Source organism: Aethalodelphis obliquidens, unplaced genomic scaffold, assembly GCF_003676395.1.
Source record: "Aethalodelphis obliquidens isolate GAN/ISIS:26980383/991018 unplaced genomic scaffold, ASM367639v1 scaffold8, whole genome shotgun sequence".
In the NCBI taxonomy this organism is placed as follows: domain Eukaryota; kingdom Metazoa; phylum Chordata; class Mammalia; order Artiodactyla; family Delphinidae; genus Aethalodelphis; species Aethalodelphis obliquidens.
Window position 1 is genome coordinate 61,752,538 of NW_020837952.1, and position 21,419 is coordinate 61,773,956.

General features: G+C 54.8%; 1 protein-coding gene across 1 annotated transcript in view; it reads left to right on the plus strand.

Annotated features, from left to right (window-relative positions):
• Positions 1-21,419, plus strand: part of TBC1D22A (TBC1 domain family member 22A) — a 313,594-nt gene that overhangs the window by 22,990 nt on the left and 269,185 nt on the right. The window contains exons 2-4 of the mRNA XM_027108023.1: positions 5,855-5,911; positions 6,921-7,261; positions 11,424-11,600. Coding sequence (XP_026963824.1) covers positions 5,855-5,911; positions 6,921-7,261; positions 11,424-11,600 — 575 coding nt within the window. The remainder of the gene's footprint in view (positions 1-5,854; positions 5,912-6,920; positions 7,262-11,423; positions 11,601-21,419) is intronic.

The following is a 21,419-nucleotide window of genomic DNA, read 5'->3' on the forward strand; positions in this document are numbered from 1 at the left end:
TTCTGGACTCTGATGTCAAGGCGTTTTGGTGAAAAACTTCAGGGTGAGGACTGTCAGAAAGACAACCAGCTCACTTCCCACTGTCGGTTTTCCCCGGGGCTCCTGTGGGGAGTTAGGCGCCTCAAGTCCAGGGGAGCCCCTGGGCCTCTTCGAGCGTCCCTGTCTTTCTACCGGGCAAGGGGCTCCTGCTCTGACTGTTTTCTGTTTTCCAGCGTTCCTCGTCCTCACAGCACGCTGTTCTTTCCCCAGTGAGGGCTCACCCCTCCTTCCGGGAATCCAGCGCCACTGCCAGAGAAGTGGCGTGTCGTCTTGCGTCTTCTTTCTTCTGTCGTTGTTCCCTGTTGAACACTTCAAAAGCAACATCTACCAACCGAGAAGGGTTCATTCCAAATTCACCACCTCATTTCTGCAACTTTGTCCTGATATCTGAAGCGCTTTGCTCCGAAATGTAAAATTCACCATTCTGATATTTCCAGGGACCTCGGGATCTGCATTAGTATGACGCCTGTAGGCCTGATAAATCCTCTCCGGAAATTCAGAGGGCTTCATTTGTTCTGCTGAGCTTCTTGCATGTTGTTCAAACTCTTTAGCTTTGGTTTCCCTTTCAGAGCCCTGCCAAAACGGGGCCTTCCTCCCTCACTGGGGTCCCCCTTGGCTCGGCTGTGGGCGCTGCCAGGTGGGCTTCAGGTGCAGAGGATCCTCCCTGTACCCAGTTAAAGAAGTCTGAGAAACCCAGCCAGCTGGTCATTTGCATTTAGTCCCCCTATGAGGTAATGGCATAGGGGAAATAGCCATGATGTCCCGGAAGTGGCTCCTGGCCCAAACTGGGTGCCCTGTCGGGTCTTAGATGGCGATACCAGACCAAGTCCCTGTGCCCCAGAAGCTAACACAGGCTTTTCTAATTGATCCCTAGAAGGAGGGGAGGTCCTGAGCCCCAGTGTCGGGAACGGGAGGTAGTGGACGGGGTGGATATATTGGCAGAACGGCCAGAGTGGCTGGGACGCCAGCTCAGCCAGAGGAGTGAAGGTTTGAAGGCGTGTGTGCTCGTTCTCACTCCCTTCCTTATTTTCCCTGATAACAGTACCAATGCTTGCACAGAAAGGATTCCGTCATTCTTCGCTGCTTTTTTCCACAAAACAGCTATAGAGTCGCTCAAGAGCCACTTAAAACCATAGATAGCAATTGATCATCTAACCATTAAAAGGATGCCTTTTTGCTTTGGCATCAACCAACTGGGACTGCAGTGCAGTTGAACAAAAACCTGATTACTGCTGTGGCAAACAATTTAAGATGATTTCTATAATTATGACTGTTATCTCTACCAGGATATACCAGAATTTTAGGAGTTCCGTATAATTTCTAGAATATATGCATTTACCCATGTGATACGATCTAAGAAGTTTATCATCACTCATCTGACAGTGCCTCTCCTGCAATTCAACACACCACATAAGCCCAATGAGTTCAATATTCCTCTCTCTGAGACGGACAGAAAACAAGTAATTTGAGGTGTTCCAGGGACCCTCCGGAAAATCCAAAAGTTAGCCAGAGGTCAAATGAACCCCACTTAGAACTTGATTTTTGGGAAGTTTGTCAAAAATGTCAAAGCGTTTTAAACCAGTGATAATAAAAGATCTCAATGGCAAATACAGATCACTTAAACTCATTCTTTTACCAAAAGCAGTTCAATATTCTAAGAAAATGTTGTCCTCTTAGAGAACCAAATTCAGGTCTTGTACCACTTTACCTCTGAGATTTTAATTAAGTTCAATCTTATCTTAGAACTTAGTTTAGTTTCGAGTTACAGAAATCTGGAGAGACTATTCCAGACAGACATTCCCAGAACATTATTCCTGCAGAGTTTACCCAGAACTCTCTACTTCATTTACCTCTATCTTACTTACTTAAAATCTTCGTCACACTGTTATTTTTCTTGCTGACAAACTTTATAACAGGGATAGGGTCTTATTTGATTTCTAGTAAACCCAGGTACAATGAAAGTATTCTACTTAGTGGTGATGACTCTAAAGTCATATCTGTATCAAACCAACAAGCTTAAGCTAACCTTAACACCAGATGTTAATACTGAGTATTTCCTAGATCACGTGAACCTGAAACTCATTCTGGCCAGTTTCTTTTATATTTGAGTATTTATAAGCACTTAATTTCCTTTAAGCCAATTAAATAGAGCTCTTTTACGGATTAATTCTGGCAGTGCCACACATCTATAAAACGTGTGCAAACACAAACACAGGGACCTCATAGTTCCCATTCGAAAATTTTAGCCGTGAATCAGGTACAACAATGTAAAACCCATCAGTTATAGAAGAGGTTCGATTCAAATTGGGTTTCTGGCAAATGGGACAAATCAAGGTCACCTGTCTACTATAGCTAAACCCTTTTTACTAGTATTTATGGAAAAGACACTTCTGTTTGTTTGTAGCTTTTGGTGATTTTAGGAACCAAGTGGAACCTTTCTCCTTTTCCTCGAATGTCCCACTCTTGGACAAGGACGGGTTTTTTTTCCTGTTCCTTTCCTCCATTTAATATCAGTAAAAGTTTTAAGTATCACAAAACTGATTTGGCTGTTAGTGGAGAAACAGTACCAAACAAAATGAAACAAAAAAACCAAAAGAACAAACAAAATCCTAAATAAACCCTCAAGTTTGGTCGTGGGGTTTTACATATACCAAGGACACAGGAGACCATAAACGGCGTAATAAACACAGCAAGAGTAGCAGTACAGGGTGCACAGGGTCCCAAGAGAACCCTTTCTAAACCCCCTGTGGAGATCCTAACAGGTACTGTGGCCACACGTTGTTACAATATCATCTTCCACTCACGCATGCTTCAGAGCTGTATTCAGATCCCTTATCCAAAATGCACCTCAGAGGACTTTCTTTGGGGATAGTTGAGACATTACTCCCTTTTCAAGACAAAACACAAAGGGCACACACAAGTGCTAGCACCCAAAGAAACCAACGAGCCGGTTCACAAATCGGGTAGGAGTCCAACAGCTCTTCCCACTCTCCGACAGGGTGCTCCACTCAAATGCAAAACAAACTGGCTTAGTCCAGTGAAAAAGCCCCAAACGGAGAGGAAATAAAGTTTCTGGCTGTGCACACCGGAGCGACGTAACCCTACTGTATGGAGCCCGTCGGCCCCCAGAATGTCGATTCCTTGATCCAGCTGCCAAGCGCTGGGGTAGCCGGTGTCGTTTCAGGGAACTCTGGAGGGCAGATCCTCAGGGTAAGTGGTCCCGCCAGCTTCTAGGGCCTTACCCGGAAGTTCCCCGACTGGGGCGGCTGGCCACGAGCAGCAGGGCTCCTAGATGGCTCCCCCAAATCTGTCACCGAGTTCAAGCTCGTACTGCTCGCTGTGTGACAGGCCGATAATCGAGAGGCGAGTTGTTGGGACAGGGAATAACGACTTGATTCAGAAAGCCAGCAGACCAAGAAGATGATGGGCTCGTGCCGCAAAGACCCATCTTGCCTGACTTAGAATTCAGGCTCCTTTTATACGAAAAGGGGAGGGGGTAAAGTCAAGCATTTCCTGGTTCCCATCAGCCCCCAGAGGGGATGTGTTCATTTCTTCCTCCCTGCAGTCATTCACAGGTGGGCCTGGTCAGGAGGTTTCCTGTGAGCTAAACAAAGGTATTTTAGCTTAACGGCTCATTACCAGGGAGGCAGGGTTCCCAGAGATGGGCCACTATGTATAATTTAAGCTTATAGGCAACATCCCTTTAGCGATGAACTTGTAATAGAATACAAAGGTTCTTCCCTATGACAGTGTGAGGTGACACGTTCACAGGTGCTGGGCTTGGGAGGTGACGTTTTTGGGGCCCTTATTCTGCCCACCTCACTGCCTCAGTGACAAAGGAATCCTTTGTTTACAGAGAGGTTTTTACAAATCAGTGAGAAAAGGGTGAACAGCCCCTTAGAAAAATGGACAAAGGGTCCAAACAGGCATTTTACAACAAGAAGCAGCACAGATGAACAAAATACGTTTCAAGATCGCTCAACCTCCGCAATCATCGAGAAGGTGCAGAAGCAGCACTGAGACCCCTTTTCTCCCATCAAATAGCAATGATTCATGGTCCCTACTGTGGGCCCTTGAATAACACGGGTTTGAACTGCGTGGGTCAGCTTACGAGTGGGTGTTTTTCAGGAGTAAATACTACAGCCCTGCACCATCTGGGTGGGCTGAAGCTGTGCGCACAGAACTGCAGGTAGGAGCAACCGGAGGGCCGACTGGAGGAAACGCTCAGATTTTCGACTGTGCGGCGGGTCGGTGCCCCCACACACCGCGTTGTTCAGGGGTCAGCCGTTTATACGTGCATCCTTTATGTCCCAGGCCTTCCTTCTCTGGGACTTTATCCTTTAGAAGTTATATTTGTGTGAAAGTACTGTCCCCAGAGAAGTTTATTGCTGCTTTTATAATCACACACAATTTTAAACAAGTTAAATATCTCACGGTCAACACTGGTTAAACCAATTACCCTGTAACCATATGGTGGGACAGTGTGAAATTAGAGGGGAGATTGTCCAGGGAGGTGGTACTCATTGTTAAGATTTGTAAAAAACTTACAAAACTTGAAAATAATTATAGATTTATGGGAGTTGCAGAGAAAGGTATGGGAAAGTCCCATGTGCCCTCAGTATTATGTTTTTAAATGTGTATGAGCTGCATATATTTTTCGTGTGTTATCGCATAATGTATGTATAACCATAAAGTAAATAAATGTATTTAAGTAAATTGAAGAACAGTAATATGGGGAAATAGTTGTGACACATGACTAAGTAAACAAGGTAGGATTTCATTCATTCTGTTTTAAAAAGCTAAGAAGACTTCATCTCTCTACTAAGCACCTGAGTGTCTGTGTTTGTCTTTACATACATGCACCCTGCAAGGCTCTGCCTCAGTGTAACAGTGGCTGTCTGTTCCACGTGGACCGCATCAGTTAGGACTCTGAGTGCCCATGGCGTCAACAAACGGGCTTGTTTATTTCATGCCATGAAGTCCGAGGTCCAAGGTTGGGCTGGCAGCTCTCAAACCTGCTGGAGACCCGCGCTCTCCCCATCTCCGCCGCCAGCCCCCACCCCACTGCCCTTCTTCCAGGGAGGCTTTAGTTTTAACTCGTGTTTATTTCTCTCGGGGGCAGGATGGCTGAGACACCTCTCGGCCTCATATGTGTGTTCCGGGCCAGTAGAAGGGGAAAGCTAAGGGCCAGGGGTGTGCCAGCTAAGCGTTTCTCCTTTGTCTCTTTCTGACCGGCCCCGGGTCCCGCGGCCGCCCCTGGCTGGGCGTCGAGAGGAGGAAGGGGGGGGCGTGGGTGGGGTCGCTCCACTGACGAGTGTGCCGGCAAGTTACTCTGTTTCCGTCTCTTTTCCAGATATACTCTGATGAACACAGACTTTATAGTGAAACCATGAAGTCTTTTAGCAAAATTATATTTCTCTTCTCTGTAATTCTGTATTCCATCTTTAGACAGAATGGTACCAGAGGAGAACTTCCCAACGGGCGTTTCGTGGTCCGTGTTTTAGTCCGAGGGCAGAGGCTGTGGGGAGCCTCCCCAGCTCCCCTAGTCGATGCCCGAGGCTCTGTGCTGACGCCCTTGGGGCTGTGGGTCCCTCAGTGAGGCCCGTTCGCAGGGAGGCTGAATGCCCTGCTTGTGTGCGGGTCGTGGGCTTGCACGGTGCTATTCATTCCTTCCAGACACGCCCTCGGGACCCTGCGGTGGCCGGAGTTGCTCCCTCGGGCGTGGGTTTGAGGAGCTGGCCTTCTTCCTGAGTCAGTGGGGGGCTCCTGGGAAAGCCGAGGAGAAGCTAATTTGTTTTCCTTTCTTTCTGAATAGCATCCAGCATGTGTATGGCGCCCAGCACCCCCCATTTGATCCACTGTTACATGGCACGTAAGTGACGCCTCAGATCTCGCAAGGCTGTTCTCATCTCAGGCCAGGTTTTGAGGGGCTGTGGCGACCCCCCAGCTCCTTGGAATTCTGAGGGGGAGGAAAGTGGCCTTTCACTCAGCCAACACACATCAAGCAGTTGCTTTGTGTGAGGCGCTGCTGGCCTTGCATAGCCCATCCTCGGAGGAGGGCAGACGTGGAAGCCATGGCCCAAGGTGGGCAGCCTGTGCGGGGTCTCGGGCTGCCCGTGGGCCAGGGCGGGGCTGGCAAGTCTTTGTGAGCTTAGATCGGGAGAACACACCAAAAGCAACAACAGCAAAAGGATAAATTGGACGTCATCAAAATTAAAACCTTTTGTGCTTCAAAGGACACACCATCAAAAAAGTAGAAAACCTGCAAGAGAAATCTTTTGCAAACCACGTAGCTGATAAGGGGTAATTGACTGTCCCTGCTCTCTGCCCACCGCCTGCAGCTTGCTTGCCCGTGTCTGGGCTCCTCCAGCAGGGGCGGGTGTGGGGCAGGGGTGGCCCTGGAGGACCACACGTGTCGGATGAGCTCCCGACACTCGGTGGGGCCAGTGTTGTGTGTCGTCGTGCTGTGGGCATCCTTGAAGTTGTCCCGTGTCCAGATCCACCTGCCAAGGGCCTGTGTCCCGCGAACAGTCTCTCCTGACCCCCACCGCCAGCTGCTGCCGTGGGAGGTCTGCCAAGGTGTCGGGCCGAGAGTGTTTGTGGGGCAGGGCTGGGCACTGTCGCTGGGCAGTGCTGTGTGTCCTTGTGCGTTGGTCTGTGGGGCGAACGCTCAGCGTGACTCTCCCAGAAGACCTCTCCTCCTTCCCTGTCCTGCATCCTGTGAGCTTTGTCTCATTCTGGATGTCTCTGCCTCGTGTTTGCTTTCTCACTTCACTCTCGGCTCGCTGTGTGCCTTTCCGCCTGGGCTCTGCTCTCTGACCGGTCTCGGGCGACCACGCTCACCCCCCGAGGCGCAAGTAAAAGCTGCCTTTGCTTTGCAGCTTGCTCAGGGCCACACCCAAGGCGCCGGCCACGCCGCTGAAGGCCAAGCGAGGCAGCACCTTCCAGGAGTTTGAGCGCAACACCAGCGACGCCTGGGATGCCGGCGAGGATGACGACGAGCTCCTGGCCATGGCGGCCGAGAGCCTGAACACCGCGGTCGTCATGGAGACGGCCAACCGGGTCCTGCGCAACCACAGCCAGCGGCAGGGGTGCCACAAGCCGCCGGGGGCTCTGGGGCCCGAGCAGAAGCCAAAGCCTTCGGTGGAGCCTCCTTTGGTCCCGAGTGGTGACCTCCGGCTGGTGAAGTCTGTCAGCGAGAGCCACACGTCCTGTCCCGCAGGTGGGAGGGGAGGGCTGCAGAGATGGGGCCCATCTCCAGAAAGCGGGGCTGGAGGCTGCTCACCGGGGTGGGGAGGGCCCCATCCTCCCATACAGCAAGGGTCCCCGCCCTGGGGCTCCTAGACCCGAGTGGCAGCGGGCCTTCTGGGCAGCAGAGGCAGCGCACTTTCTCTGGTCCTCCTGGCCGAGTGCGTCTCCCCTGCAGATGGAGTGGACGGCTGGGAGCTTTCGTGGGCTGCTTGGGGGACCCTGCCCTTGTCAGGACGCCCTGGCTGCTCCCGGGGGTGTTTCCAGGCCAGGGGCCGGGCCAGCTGCACGTTCCGGGGCTGGACCTCCCTCGGCCACTTCTGACGATTCCCTGCAGGACACAGAGGCGTGGGCTCAGGGTCTGTAGGGGTGGGTCTCTGCTCCGCCCCTAAACTCCGCCAGGGTAAGCTCACGTCTGCATCTCGTATCCACATGCCTGGCACCGCCTTCCTCACTTCTGCTCGTCTTGTGTGGGAGGGGCTGAGATAGAAAACAGCGCAGTTGTTAAATGAGCATCTGCGATGGGTGAGACACTGTCCTCTGGGCTCGGGCTGCCCCAGGGGACAAGCTGAATGGAAGTCCTTGCCCCGTGGAGTGTCCATTCTGGCGAGGGGGACAGACAGCAGCCTACACACGATGTGTGAGGAGGCACGAGGGCTAAAAGGTGGCAGGTGCCAGGGGTCAGAACGGAGGTGGGAAGCGGTCCCCAGAGCAGGGTGGGGTCTGGGCTGTGGTCCTAAATCGGGCAGTCAGGGCACCCTCCCAGGGGAGGCAGCAGTGTTAAGGAGGTGAGGGGGTGATTGTGGGGGTCTGGGGGCAGGGGGGCCAGCAGTGCAGCTGCACACCCTCTAATCCCTCTCCCCAGGGTCTCCTGGGGGTTAGGGTGCTCGCCCCGTGCTTACAGATAAGAAAGTGAGATCATCACCGTAGCCTAAGGTTACCTGCTGGTAGTTGCAGAATTAGGTTTCATACTTAGGTCTAGTTTTCAAAAACGCTTTCCAGAAATTAACTGCTAAAATGTTACAGTCTTCTTAGGTGTGAATTATTTCATTTGATCCGTTTTTGTATTGGAACGTGAACCATTTTTCTTTAAAATAGGGTGAACTTTGAAGTATTAGAGCTTAAATATGGAAGGACATCCAGTTAGGGCTTGCACAGGTTGATGGAACGTTCCTGTGACTCGTGACGGGCACTCTGACCACCTCCTGTGTGCCCGAGCCGGGCAGGCGTCCCCAGGCACCGAGTTCCTCCTGCTGTGGGCTCTGCAGCTGATGCTGCGACCCTGCGAGCCGCAGAGGCGGGACCACGTCCAGGTCCTCTTTGTTCTTCCTGGGTGTCCTGGGCAGTTACGGAGATGCTGGTGATGTAACCCGAGCTGTCCTCAGGGCCTGCTGCCCATGGGGCGTGGCAGCCACGCCCGTCCCCGCACAGGGATGCGCTGCCCGGGCCGGGGCCTCTGCCTCGGGTGAGAGACCTTTGAGGTCCATTTGACTTTACTGCTCCTGTGAGCAGCGCTTTGGAATTCTGAATGTCCTGGAACGTTCCACCGCGGGGCATGGTGCAGTTAGAGTGTGGCTGTGTCTCTGCCAGCGTTTGTGCCACTGCCCGTCCCAATCGTGAGCCCCCACGGGGAGCAGATGTCACCCTGTGCGGTGTCCGCAGGGCCTCCCTGCTGCCGTCGGCTTTGCCCTTCAGTCCTGGGGAGATGGCGGCCTCAAAGCTCAGTGGTGGTGGAGTGTGGGCTCGTAGGCTGGCTTCCCCGGGCCTTCACTTCACCTTCTGGCTGTCTGTTTCTTAATGAATGTCTGAGACATCTGTTGCCTTTGTACCTGAAGTCAGAGGCACTTTGCTTGATTTCGGGTACCACTGGGTTAATGGCAAAGCGTGTCATTGGCTGGGAAGGGCTCAGCGGGCATCGGCCAGGCGAGGGCTGTCCCCATAGCTGACCGTGACCCAGCCGCGAGCGGGTCTCGTATGGACACCAATGGGTGGCGGTTAAATCACACTCCCGGGGGCCCTGGAGGCGGGGCGTTGACGTGTTTTCCACTCGCGGTGATGAGAGGCCTGGCTGTAGACTGTTTCCTTGGGGGCCGCTGCTCTTGCTTTACCTTCCAGATCCCACCAGCCCCACCTTCGAATGGGGCTCAGGGGCAAGTGGGGCCATTAGGGTCTGAATAAAGTCACACGGAGCATCTCTGCGATCGCAGATAGATTAAAGCCAGCACGTTTGCTCCGCGCTGCCGCGGGCCCCGCCCCTGCTGCGGCGCCTCCTGCAGACTCACGAGGACCACTGGGAAGAGCAGGTCCCCGGGAGGGAGGGGAGCTCTGAGTCCCGCCACCTCTGCCTTCCCCTCACCACTCCAGCCTGTCCTCGCAGAGCCCCGAAGCGGGAGGTGCTCTCAGTGCTGCGCCACGTTTGCAGGCTTTCCTGGAAGTGTAACTGGGCCAGACTCTGCCTGGAGGCCTGGGCCATCGTGCTCCTTGGTGCCCTGCGGGCCCCCTTGGGAGCCTTGCCCGTGTGTTTGCTGTAAAGCACGGCAGCTCCCTTCTGACAGCTGCTGCCGGAGGCCAGCGTTAGCATGTTCGCTGCACGTTGTTTGCTCCTTGCCCCATTTCCCGGAGCTTAGCTTTTACTGTACTTTTTTTTTTTTTAAATTAATTAATTAATTTATTTTTGCGTGTTGGATCTTCGTTTCTGTGCGAGGGCTTTCTCTAGTTGTGGCAAGCGGGGGCCACTCTTCATCGCGGTGCACGGGCCTCTCACTATCGCGGCCTCTTTTGTTGCGGAGCACAGGCTCCAGACGTACAGGCTCAGTAGTTGTGGCTCACAGGCCTAGTTGCTCCGCGGCATGTGGGATCTTCCCAGACCAGGGCTCGAACCCGTGTCCCCTGCATTAGCAGGCAGATTCTCAACCACTGCGCCACCAGGGAAGCCCCGTTTTTTTTTTTTTTTTTAAGTAAATTAATTTTTGGCTGCGTTGGGTCTTCATTGCTGCACGTGGGCTTTCTCTAGCTGTGGCGAACGGGGGCTACTCTTTGTTGCGGTACGCGGGCTTCTCATTGTGGTGTCTTCTCTTGTTGCGGAGCACGGGCTCTAGGTGCTTGGGCTTCAGCAGTTGTAGCACGTAGGCTCAGTAGTTTTGGCTTGCAGGCTCAGTAGTTGTGGCACGCAGGCTCAGTAGTTGTGGTGCACGGGCTTAGTTGCTCTGCGGCATGTGGGACCTTCCTGGACCAGGGCTTGAACCCGTGTCCCCTGCATTGGCAGGTGGATTCTTAAATACTGCGCCACCAGGGAAGCCCATTACTTTAAATTTCAGTTTTGGAAGATGCGATTGCTCAATGCAATCTGGGCCCGGGGGTCTACAGCCTTTCAGGGCCTCTTGCTTGTGGGTCCCGTGCTGGTCCCTGGAGGCTCTTTGTCAGGTGACCTGAGGGCCCTCTGCTCTTTCCTTTGCCTGTCCCCAGTCCTGGGTGCTGGGTGCCGCGCAGTCACTTCAGGCCCTCTTGTGGGTCCTTGTGGGCAGCCCTTCAGTCTGTCTCAGGTCAGTGGTGCCTGGGTGAGGGCTGGGCAAGCTTGCACTCTGGTGGCCCCTCGTCTCCACCTGCAGTGGGGGATCTAGCTTCTTCTCCTTTCTCTGGGTGACGGTCCTTGCCTGACCTCCCTCCTGGGGCTCGGGGAGACCTGGGACGTTCAGACAGTCCTCAGCACCTTCATGGGCTTCATGCTCCCTTCACGTGTGCCTTGGTGGCTTCCCTCCATGCCAGGCCCGGGTGACCCGTGCAGGCATCCTCCCCCCTGCCCTACACCAGCAGATCCTCGGGGCGCGTCACCCAGGCAGGCCCAGACCGTTGGCAGCCCTGACAGACCTGGTCTACGGTTGTGTGGTTGTCAGTGTCTTGCTTTTCGTGGGGTGCGTCTGTTTCACTGGGGAACACCCCTCCACCAGGAGGGCCGGCACGCTCCATGGGTGTGAGCTAGGTTCATTTTATCCCTCAAGAAACCAGGTCCTCGCTGCTCGGTGATGGCAGATCCACGGAGGGAGAGCAGCGAGGCATGTGTGAGGCCTCCTTAGTGGTGGGCGTGGATGTGGGTGTGTCCGGAGCCTCACCTCTGTTCTCTCCCCCTCCCTCTGCAGGAAGCGCCAGTGATGCCGTCCCTCTGCAGAGATCCCAGTCTCTCCCGCACTCGGCGACCGTGGCACTGGGTGGGGTGCCCGAGCCCAGTACCCTCAGCAGCTCAGCCTTAAGTGAAAGAGAGGCCTCCCGGCTGGACAAGTTCAAACAGCTCCTCGCTGGCCCCAACACAGACCTCGGTGAGTCCCCTGTGGGCGAGGCCACGCCGGCTGTGCCTCGTTTCTAAAGGGGGTGCAGCTCTGAAGGCCAGTCTGCTGCCATTTAACGCACTTGCTCCCCGTGTAATTCACCTGGTGAGAGGTTGATCTGTTGTGTTTCATGCCAGTAGGTCACTAAGACGAGAGCCGTTTGTCCTGAAAGTTTACTGTCGACGTGTTTATTAATGTGCTTCCTCTGCAATTCGATCAGCATTTTCTGATCTGTTTTCCTTAATGCCCAGTTGCACTCTTCTGGCTTCTTAGCACTGCCTTGGGGAGCTCTGCGGGGCCGGCCAGGTGGACGTCCTTGTCCTTCATAGTGGTCGTGGGGCCGGCGATCCGGGCCGGTGACGGACGTCCTGACGGTGGCTGACTTTGCACCTTCCTGCAGGGGCCCAGTGGGTCTGCGTAGAGTGTGAGCACTGCAGGGGGCAGGGGGCAAGACAGGTCTTGGGTGGAGGGGCCAGCAGGGGACAGGACAGTCACAGGCGTGGTTCTCATGGGTCATGATACCCGCTTGGACGCTCTGCAGCCAGGCTGAGGCGTGCTTGCTTTCAAGTCCTGCTGGAATTCCACTCAGATCTGTGTTCTTCTATTTATGGATCTCATCCCTGTTGAGTGCCACTCTGCACTGGGCGTTCTGCCCGATGCCGGAGCTTTCGGGAGGGTGGAGGTGGCTGTAGTCCCTCATGGTTGCGCTCCGCGGGCTGGGCGCCACGGCGGGCAGTGCCCCGCGTGGCCAGCAGGTGGCGCGTGAGGCCCGCGGAGGGAGGCGGCCGCGGCCCAGGACGAGCCTGCGGAAGCCGAAGCCGCGGGCCTGGTTCGTGAGGCCGGAGGAGGGCGTCCTTGGAAAGATCCTGCAGCTCGGAAGGTGCTGCTGCAGCCCGGGTGCCGTTCTCACCGTGGGTGTTTTCTTCTTAGGTTTGTTCAGTTTTTGCCTGCAGAGTCGCACGGCACAGAAATTTGGGCCGGCTGTCTTCAGTAGGTGCAGAGGGAAGATGAGCCCTTTCCCTTCCCCAGCTCGCCTCTCCCCCTTTGCCCGGTTCCAGGTGTCATCTTCCAGAGATGGTCCGCGCACATGTTGTGTTAAACTTTTGATTTCGATGTGATTTCAGATTTACAGAAAAGTTGCAAGAACAGCACGAGCGCCCCCGTACGCTCCTTGCCCAGATTCACCGGTTGTTTACGTTTTGCCCCATTGCATTCTGTGTGTGTGTGTGCGCTTACGTGCAGACATGCTGTTCCTGAACCGTTTGAGCCATCTGCCCCGCGAGACTTCATTACTTCCTAAGAACAAAGACACCCTCTCGATGTTGTCATGATATCGCTGTCAAAGTCAGGAAATTAAACATCCACGCGGCACTGCTCTCTAACGCACGGCCCACGTTCACATCTTGACGCTTGTCCCAGTAGCACCCCTGATACCTTTCTTCCTCGTCCAGAACCCACTGCAGGATCACGCGTGGCGTTCGGTTGCCACGTCTCTCGTCTTGTTAGCTGGAGTGATGCTCCGGCCTCGCCTTGTGGTCTTGGAAGAGCGTAGGCCCTTCGGAGTGCCTTGTTTCACGTTCCCCTGGTGAGATTTGGGCCGGCTGTTTTTGGTAGGAACAGCACTTAATTGATTTGCCTTCTTGGTCGTCGTAGCAGGAGGGCAGGGTGCTGGTTTGTCCTGAGGTCGATGAAGCCAGCTCTGATCCCTGCTTCAGGGGGTGTCTGCCAGTTCTTCCCCCCAAAAAGTTACTCTTGTTCCTTTGGTGATTCAGAGGTGATGTGTAGAGAGGTACTTGGGTCTGTGTGTCGTTACATATATTTTTTTCTTTCCTCTCCATACGAATGGTAACGCTGTTCTGCTCACCTTTTAAATTTAACCATGTATTTCCCGATAGTACTAGGGAGAGGCTGTGGCCCCTGTGTGGGGTCGGCAGTGAGCCCGTCTGTCTGCGGCCGCCACGCCGGTTATTCGCTGCCCCTCCCGAGGGGCCCTTAGGGTTTTCCTGACTTGCTCTCATTACAGACGCAAGAGCTATTCTTCCGACAGAAGAAGAACACCTGTTCCTCACCCTGACCTGACATTCCTGGAGCATCCCTGGCCGTGGGGAGCTCGGGGAGGGAGAGCTTGGGGGCCTCGGTGCGTGGAAGTCTCATGCTCCGAGCCCGAGGGAAGGGGACCGTGCGTGAGGAGCGGAGTGCTGTGCGTGGGCAGCGAGGGCAGGGCTCCCGGGGCAGCTGCCTGCGGGGCTTCCTCTGCACGTGCCCTGGAGCGAGCCTCGTAGCCTCCAGGCCTCAGCCTGCACGTTCACCTGCAGGTACAGCGGTGGCAGCACAGGTGCCCCCCGCTTTACACCGCCTCGCTTTCACGGAAGCCCTACTCAATACCTGTTTCCCTAACGGAAGGCAACCCGGAGGGGGTTTTTGCTTTCATGAAAAAAAGTGAAAAGCAAAAATTGCGTCTTCATTTCACGCCATTTCAGCTTATGTAAGATTTCATAGAAACACTCTACTTTCGGATAGTGGGGGGAACTGTACGGATTTTGCTGATAATATTGATACATGTGAAGTTTTGGGGAGAGTGGCCAGCACTCAATAAACACTCAGAAAAGATTAATTGTTTTACCTCTTCTGATTATTTTCATTTGCACTGGCCTGTTTATTCTCTACTTGATTTTTATAACATTGGCATGTGGCCACTTTACAGATATTTTCTTGGTTACATTCAGCAGCTTCTAATGGTAGGTGGCAAGGAGATAGCTCGTGAAAACAAGATTGCCTGATGGGAACGGCAGTTCTGGGTCAGGTTCTGAGCCCCCAGTTAGAATCTTCTAGTGGACTTTGTCATTGGAGTAACTTCTGAAAATAAAATCGTACTTAAAAATAAAGCTTTCGGGCTTCCCTGGTGGCGCAGTGGTTGAGAGTCCGCCAGCCGATGCAGGGGACGTGGGTTCGTGCCCCGGTCTGGGAGGATCCCACGTGCTGCGGAGCGGCTGGGCCCGTGAGCCATGGCCGCTGAGCCTGCGTGTCTGGAGCCTGTGCTCCGCAACGGGAGAGGTCACAGCAGTGAGAGGCCCGCGTAATGCAAAAAAAAAAAAAAAAAAAATGAAGCTTTCAAGGCTTGTGGGAAAGTGAGTACATATGGATAGATTGAAAGGTTAAAAGAAAATCAGATTCTTTTGTTCGGTTGTGGGATTATGGTTTTTTTTCTTTCTTTAGAATTCTATGTGAGTATCAACTCTAACACCAAAGAGAGAAAACCAAAGCTTTCAAAGTGAATTACTGGATTTGTATTTAGTGGCAAGAGAAAACACAGCCGGCAAATTGCCTGTTTTTATAAGGCAGTTAAGATAGCTCCGGAAGACAGTGGGATGTATTATCTTCACATTACGTGAAAGATGCAAGTGGCAAATATTTGCTAATGTTGAAGAAGAAAATCACTGACGTGAGCAGCGCCTGCCCGCAGAAGCAGTTCTACCTGCAGAATGTCGCTCCGCCTGTCAGAGCGCTGTTCTTCTTTGCTCAGCTTGTGCTCCCTTATAGGGGTGAGAGTAGCAAATAGAACTTAACAGCTCACTCTGCTCTTAGCATTGACTCAATATTTACTTGTGCAAAGGCTGCCTGCTTTGAAGCCCAAGAAAATGACACTTGGAGGCTTTCGTTGTGACCACGTGTGTCTGAACCGGCGTGTGAGTTGGCCATCGGCTAAACATGTGCAGCCCAAGGCCTGCCGAGTGACCGCCTGGTGGCAGCCGGGCTCTGAGGTCGTCCGTGTGTGACACGCAGCCCTGGTGCCGGACATTCAGACACGAGCACAGAGGGAGTGAGGCCAGGTGCAAGGTCACGGTCCAGTTACCCCGTGAGCACCCGGGCTGGGCTTTAAGACGGAGAGTGTGCCGGGAGACGGCTATGGGGAGGAGAGGGTTTTTTTCGGGGGGGGGAGGGTGATATGAAGTTGTTCACTCAGGAAGCAAGGGTTTGAGTTCGGTGCCCCTTCAGGGCCCGGGGCTGGAGGACAGCCCTGCCTGCAAGGGGCCCTGATGGCAGGAAGGGGAGGCAGTGCAGCCTGGGAGCCAGTGTGATAGGTGACTCAGCCTCCTGTCTCATCAGCCATCACGGGGGAGTTGGGACTCCCCTGCAGGGTCCTTGTGACGTCGGAGGTGGTTGACGTCAGGTGCCCACGTAGTTCTTCATTCGGCCAGTGTTTGTAGAGCACCTGCTGTTGCTGTAGGTGCTGGGGGTGTACCAGGAACAGACCCCAGGGTCCCTGCGCTCAGGAGCTGACGTTGAGTGTCGGGGACAGACAGACAGACAGATGCACGCAGTCAGCACTCCAGGAACCGGCCGAAGGTAGTAGGCGCAGTGGAGAGAAAAACAGAGGTGTGGGGTAAAGGCTGGAGCTTCCCAGGGAGGGGCCAGGGGTGCAGAGGTCTTGCCCTGGGATGGGGCTTCGGGGATGGACAGGGCCTGGTAGGGGAGGGGAGGGGAGGGGAGGGGAGGAGGGAGGCCGGCAGGGCAGCGAGGGGCAGGTCTGGAGGGCTGAGAAGGCCAGGAGGAGGCCCCCAGCTTTCCCTCTGTGCAAAGCCTCTGGCAGGGCTGGAACCAGGGGAGCGGAAAAAGGCCACGCAGCAGTGGGGAGGTGCAGGGATGTGGGGATGGGGAGGAAATTAGGGGGGTCGACTGGGGGAGGGGAAGCTGGTGGCCCAGGGAGAAGGGGCCACCAGGACTGTGTCAGCTGGAGCCCAGGGGCTGCGGGCGTAGGGGGACAGCTGATGGACACAAAACTGGGGCACGCCCAAGAAGGGTGTTTTTTCACCAGGTGGCAGAATCAGGTACTGGTGAAACAGAGCCAGGGGAGGCAGTGTATCCAAATAACTGCACACTTGCTGTGTTTCGGGTCCTCACTCTGTGTGGGGCACTGTGCTTCCCGTGTGTTGACATGCGTGTGCACCGCCCCCCAACCCAGACACACCCAGAGCCTGCCCCCGGTAGCAGCCGGCTCCTGATCGCAGCTGGGGAGGTTGAGCCCTGGTGCAGGGGCGACCCTGTGGCCCTGTGGCGAGGGCAGGGCCGATGCCGGCCGGGTCCTCGTTCCTCTGCTGAGGGCCTTGCTGGAGGACCAGGAGTGGACGGCAGACGGCGTGGCCTGGCTGTGGTGGCAGGGCTGCCGGTACCCCTGTTCCCGAAGGTCCGGGTGGTGGCCCGCCGGTGCCCAGCGTCAGCCGTAGGACCAGGCGCAGCCCCACAGCCTCGCTGCTGTGTCCCAGCCAGGGACAGTGGAGGCTGCGAGTGTGTGTGCCCGTGCGGGCTTGTCCTGCTGCCTTGTGAAAGGGGAGGGTGGTCCCAGAGGGGCAACAGGATGTGGAAGGGACAAGGTGGCAGCTCCGCTAACTCAGCCTTGGGGAGGACTCCCGCCGGGATGGCCACCCCGGGAACCCCTGGCAGCTGCCCAAGCGCAGAGACTCCAGGGGAGAGGAGTCGAGGTCTCCTCGCGTGCGGTGTTCGCTCTCCCCCGCCGCGGTGCGCTTTGGACCCGCTGGCTGAGGCGCGCGCTCGCATCCCGATTCTCAGCGGAGTGTGGGCAGCATTTGGTTCTTTGCCCTGCTGGTGCCAGTTCAGCTGGACACGCTTCCTCAGATTCCCCCGGGCCCTGCCGCCAGCCGAGCTTCTGAAAGGTAATTGGAGTGTAAGAGGCGGGGCTCCAGGGAGCCCGGCAGGGAGCCTCTGCAGCCCGGTTTTATCTCAGCTGTGAGGTTTGGGGAGAAAGTACTTTTTAGTGAAACAAACAGAGAAGGTTTAAAAGAGGGTTAATGAATTCACCACGCTGCCCGAGTCCTGCAGTCCCCGCCTGCAGCTCAGGACCAGAACCCTGGTGCACATAGTAGGGCCTGGCACGCAGTAGGCGCACATGCAGCAGCGGGAGGAGCGAGCACATCTCAGGCTGAGCCGAGGCAGCGTTCGGCCGGTGCCTTTTCCTTGGTTACTGCGTCTCGTGGGGCTGTGGGCTGGCTGAGCCTCTCCTGTCAGGCAAGCACCGCCGAGGCCGATTCTGACTGAGCAGAGTGCGTGCGGGCTCCAGTCGGGGTGGGGGGGGCCTCTGTGAGGGGACAGGGAGGCCAGAGCCCAGGGTCCAGGCTCTTCTCCCCCACCTTTCTTTCCCGCTTCTCCTGGATTGCCCCCCAGCTTTGGTTCTCCCTGGTAGCATCTTCTCTGACGTCAGGAGGAACACTGGCAAAGCAGCTTTCGTTAAGAATGTACACAAGGATTTCGTTTTTGAAAAAGTTCATCTGCCTTGAAAGGCAGATTCTAGGTTGGACGTGTCACCTTAGTTGACTTCCCAAGGCCCTCACTCCTCCCCCCTGAACCTGTCACCGTTCGTGCCCCCATCTCTGCACAGCAGTGCCCCCTCTGGTGACCCGGGCCCAGCCCCGCGCCGTCTTCTCCTCCCTCCTCCCCACTCCCACCTCTGGGCTGTCACCAGGTCTCCTGCGCTCAGCACCTCCAGCCCACCGCCTGGTCCCTGCCACTGCCTCTCGCCTAATGGTGACAGCCCATCCCCGCCGTCCCCCACGCACCTATGTCCGGCATCGTGCTCGGCACAGCTGTCAGCAGTCCTTTGGAAATGAGATCCGGATCAGGTACCATCAGAGCCATCTGGCGGCTCCTTCTCACTCAGAGAGTCAGCCGTCGGCCTGGTGACGCCTGAGAGGCCCGGCCTCCCACGACCTGCCTGTTCCCCTCCCATCGTCCCCTCACTCTGTTCTGCGGTCGCCGGGACGCAGCGGCACGTCCGTGCCTGGGCCTGTGCTCTGCCGTCCCTCTGCCTCGGCTTCCTGCGTGACTCACTTCCTCCAGGCCTCTGCTCGAACAGACCCTCATCATCAGGATCTCCCATCATGCCCCCCACCCCCGAACGCCTCCACACCTTCACTCCCTCTCATCCTGCCGTGTTTTCCTCGGATCACCCGTTGCCCTCTGCCCCCGACCCCCGGAGGGAGACCTCGGTCTCTTTCTAGGGGTTGGTGGTGCCGGGCGTGCGAGCTCAGGGCGGGCACGGGTTGCTGAGCACCAGTGAGACGTCTCCCCCCTTACTTGGGTGGGCGCAGTCCTCCCAGTCTGGCTTCATTTTCTTTCTGTGAAAATAATCACTAGGTAAGTAATTATTCCTGACGTTCAAATACAGCTCAACTGCGGCAGCATCCTCCCTGCAGCCAGGCCCGTTGCACATGTGCGGACCCCGTGCTGCGCCGTCCCCGTGTCACTGACGCCCTGCTTCCCCCCAGAGCCTCTGCCCGGCCCACAGGGGGCTGATCGCCCGAGTCCCGCCACGGAGGAGGGGACTCCGCACGGCTCCTCCCTCTGTGTCGCTCTCGCTGTAGGGTTTCCGCAATGATAGTTCACGGAATGTTATTGAAAGTGAGAGACGTGGAAAAAATAAAAGCCACAAAGTGCAACTGCCACTGTGTACGCTGGCTAAATTATGGCTGTTTTCTCCTCTCCTCTCATTACCTGTAATCGGCTCTCGCCAACCCTTCAGAGCCCCGCAGAAGGGGCTCCCCGAGCTTGCTTTGTCTTCTGGGCTCAGGACGGGAGTGTGAGAGCTGCAGAAGACGCGCCGGTCCTGACTTCATTGCATGGCCACTGCAGCATCCTCATTGTCTGGGTGGCATTCGCACTACTAGGTGTGGCATTTGAGCTACGTGTAGTTATCACGCGGCTTAGAATAAACCAAAGTGAACATGATTTGGTGAAAGTTAAGCATTTCATTTAATATCTCTGGTAGAGCAGATCTTCAGTTTAATTAGGAAACCTTTCAGGGGTCTTTCAGGTAACTTTCTCATGGACGATGATTTCCTGCGTATAATCTTAAAAGCAAATATTAAAAAAAAGTTTGTACATCTACTGTACGGTTTTAAAGGAGCAGTTTGAGAAATCAATCCATTACACGTTTGTCTTTTTTTCTCTAATGATTTCCTTTGTAGATCAGGACATGAAGTAACCAGTTGAATACTCATGAGACCGTGGTGTCTGTTTTTTTGTCTGAGGGATGAGAGCGGAAAAGTGGGCAGAGTGTGTGGGAGTCTGCTCCCTGCCCTGCAGCCCTTTGTGCTCGTGACTCAGCTCTCAGGGTTGTGTCCATCTCACCACTGGACTGTGAGTTCCTCGTGGGCCGTGCTGTGAGCCACTGGTCTTCGTGTCCAGTGATGGGGGCCAGTGACGGCGCTTGCTCAGGAAGTGCTGCTGGGGTCCATTGGCCTGCTCTCTCCTGCCCCACGGCCTCCTCAGTGCTCTTGGCCTCTGTGGTTCACCAGCTGAGGAGGGGGATTGGTTAGGATTCGTTTTGGCTGAAGGTATCAGAAAACCAGACTCAGGGGCCTTTAGACAAATAGGGGTTTATTTTTCTCAGCAGGATGTCTGGAGGTAGGGAGCTGTGGGCATTGATTTCATCAGGGATCTAAGCTCGTGGCCACAAGGTGGCGGTCATTGTCCTGTGTCAAAGCAAAGGGCAGTCACCATGGCATCTGTAGTCTTATCAGAAAAGCAGTTTGACCAGAGCTGGGTCATGTGCCCCCTGCCCGGTTCCCGCCCCCCGAGCTGCAAGGGGTGCTGAGAAGGATCTCGCGGGCTCGGCTGTTGGCACTTTGGAATTGGGGTTCCGGTTACAGGGAAGAGGGAGGGGATGGATGTTGGGTGGACAGCCAGCTGTGTTTGCCACTCAGATAGGCACGTGTAAATCTGTCACCCCACCAGGTTTCTGGTTCCTTGAGGTAGGGACTGTCTTTCTTGTATTGTAGCACTTAACCCATGGCTGGTGTCTAGCACTGCCCCGACCACACGGTGGAGACCCAGAAATTGTTTGAATTGTGTTGAACTGTATACACAGTCTTGGGTGTGGAGGGAACGAGTGAATGAACTTTGAATTTTCATAGTCAAAGACACAGTATTTAGAATGAGCCCTCCTGTGTCCTGGTTTTGCCCCCAAATGTAGCTCAGATTCCAAAGGACCACAAACCAACACATAGCCAGGTGTCTGGTCCTGGAAACTGCAAAGAAAATAATGCTTTTAAATTAATTAATTAATTAATCAATGCACAGATCCTATCTTGTGCATTCTGGAAATGCACATCCTGTAAAGTTGCCAGATGAAGCTAGAAAGAAGAGGGTTTTCTGAAGAAGGGAAGTTGGAAGAGATGGTGAGCAATTGGAATTCCCTGTAGGTGTGGAAGGATGCGGGCAACACAGCAGCAGGATTTTGACTTCTTTAGAATCAAATCAAGGGCTCTGGGATGGTGGTAGTGGTGACCTTGGTGGTAGTGATGGTGATGGTGATGGTGGTGGTGATGATGGTGATGGTGGTGATGATGGTGGTGATGTTGGTGATGGTGGTGGTGGTGTAGTGGTGGTGATGGTGGTAGTGGTGACCTTGGTGGTAGTGATGGTGATGGTAATGGTGGTGGTGGTGATGGTGGTGGTGATGTTGGTGATGGTGTAGTGGTGGTGATGGCGGTGGTGGTGATGATGGTGGTGATGTTGATGGTGATGTTGGTGATGGTGGTGGTGGTGGTAGTGGTGGTGATGGTGGTGGTGGTGGTGGTGGTGGTAGTGGTGGTGATGGTGGTGGTGGTGATGGTGGTGATGATGGTTATGGTGGTGATGATGATGGTGATGGTGGTAGTGGTGGTGATGGTGGTGATGGTGATGTTGGTGATGGTGGTGGTGATGGTGATGTTGGTGATGGTGGTGGTGATGGTGATGTTGGTGATGGTGGTGATGTTGGTGATGATGGTGGTGGTGGTAGTGGTGGTGTTGGTG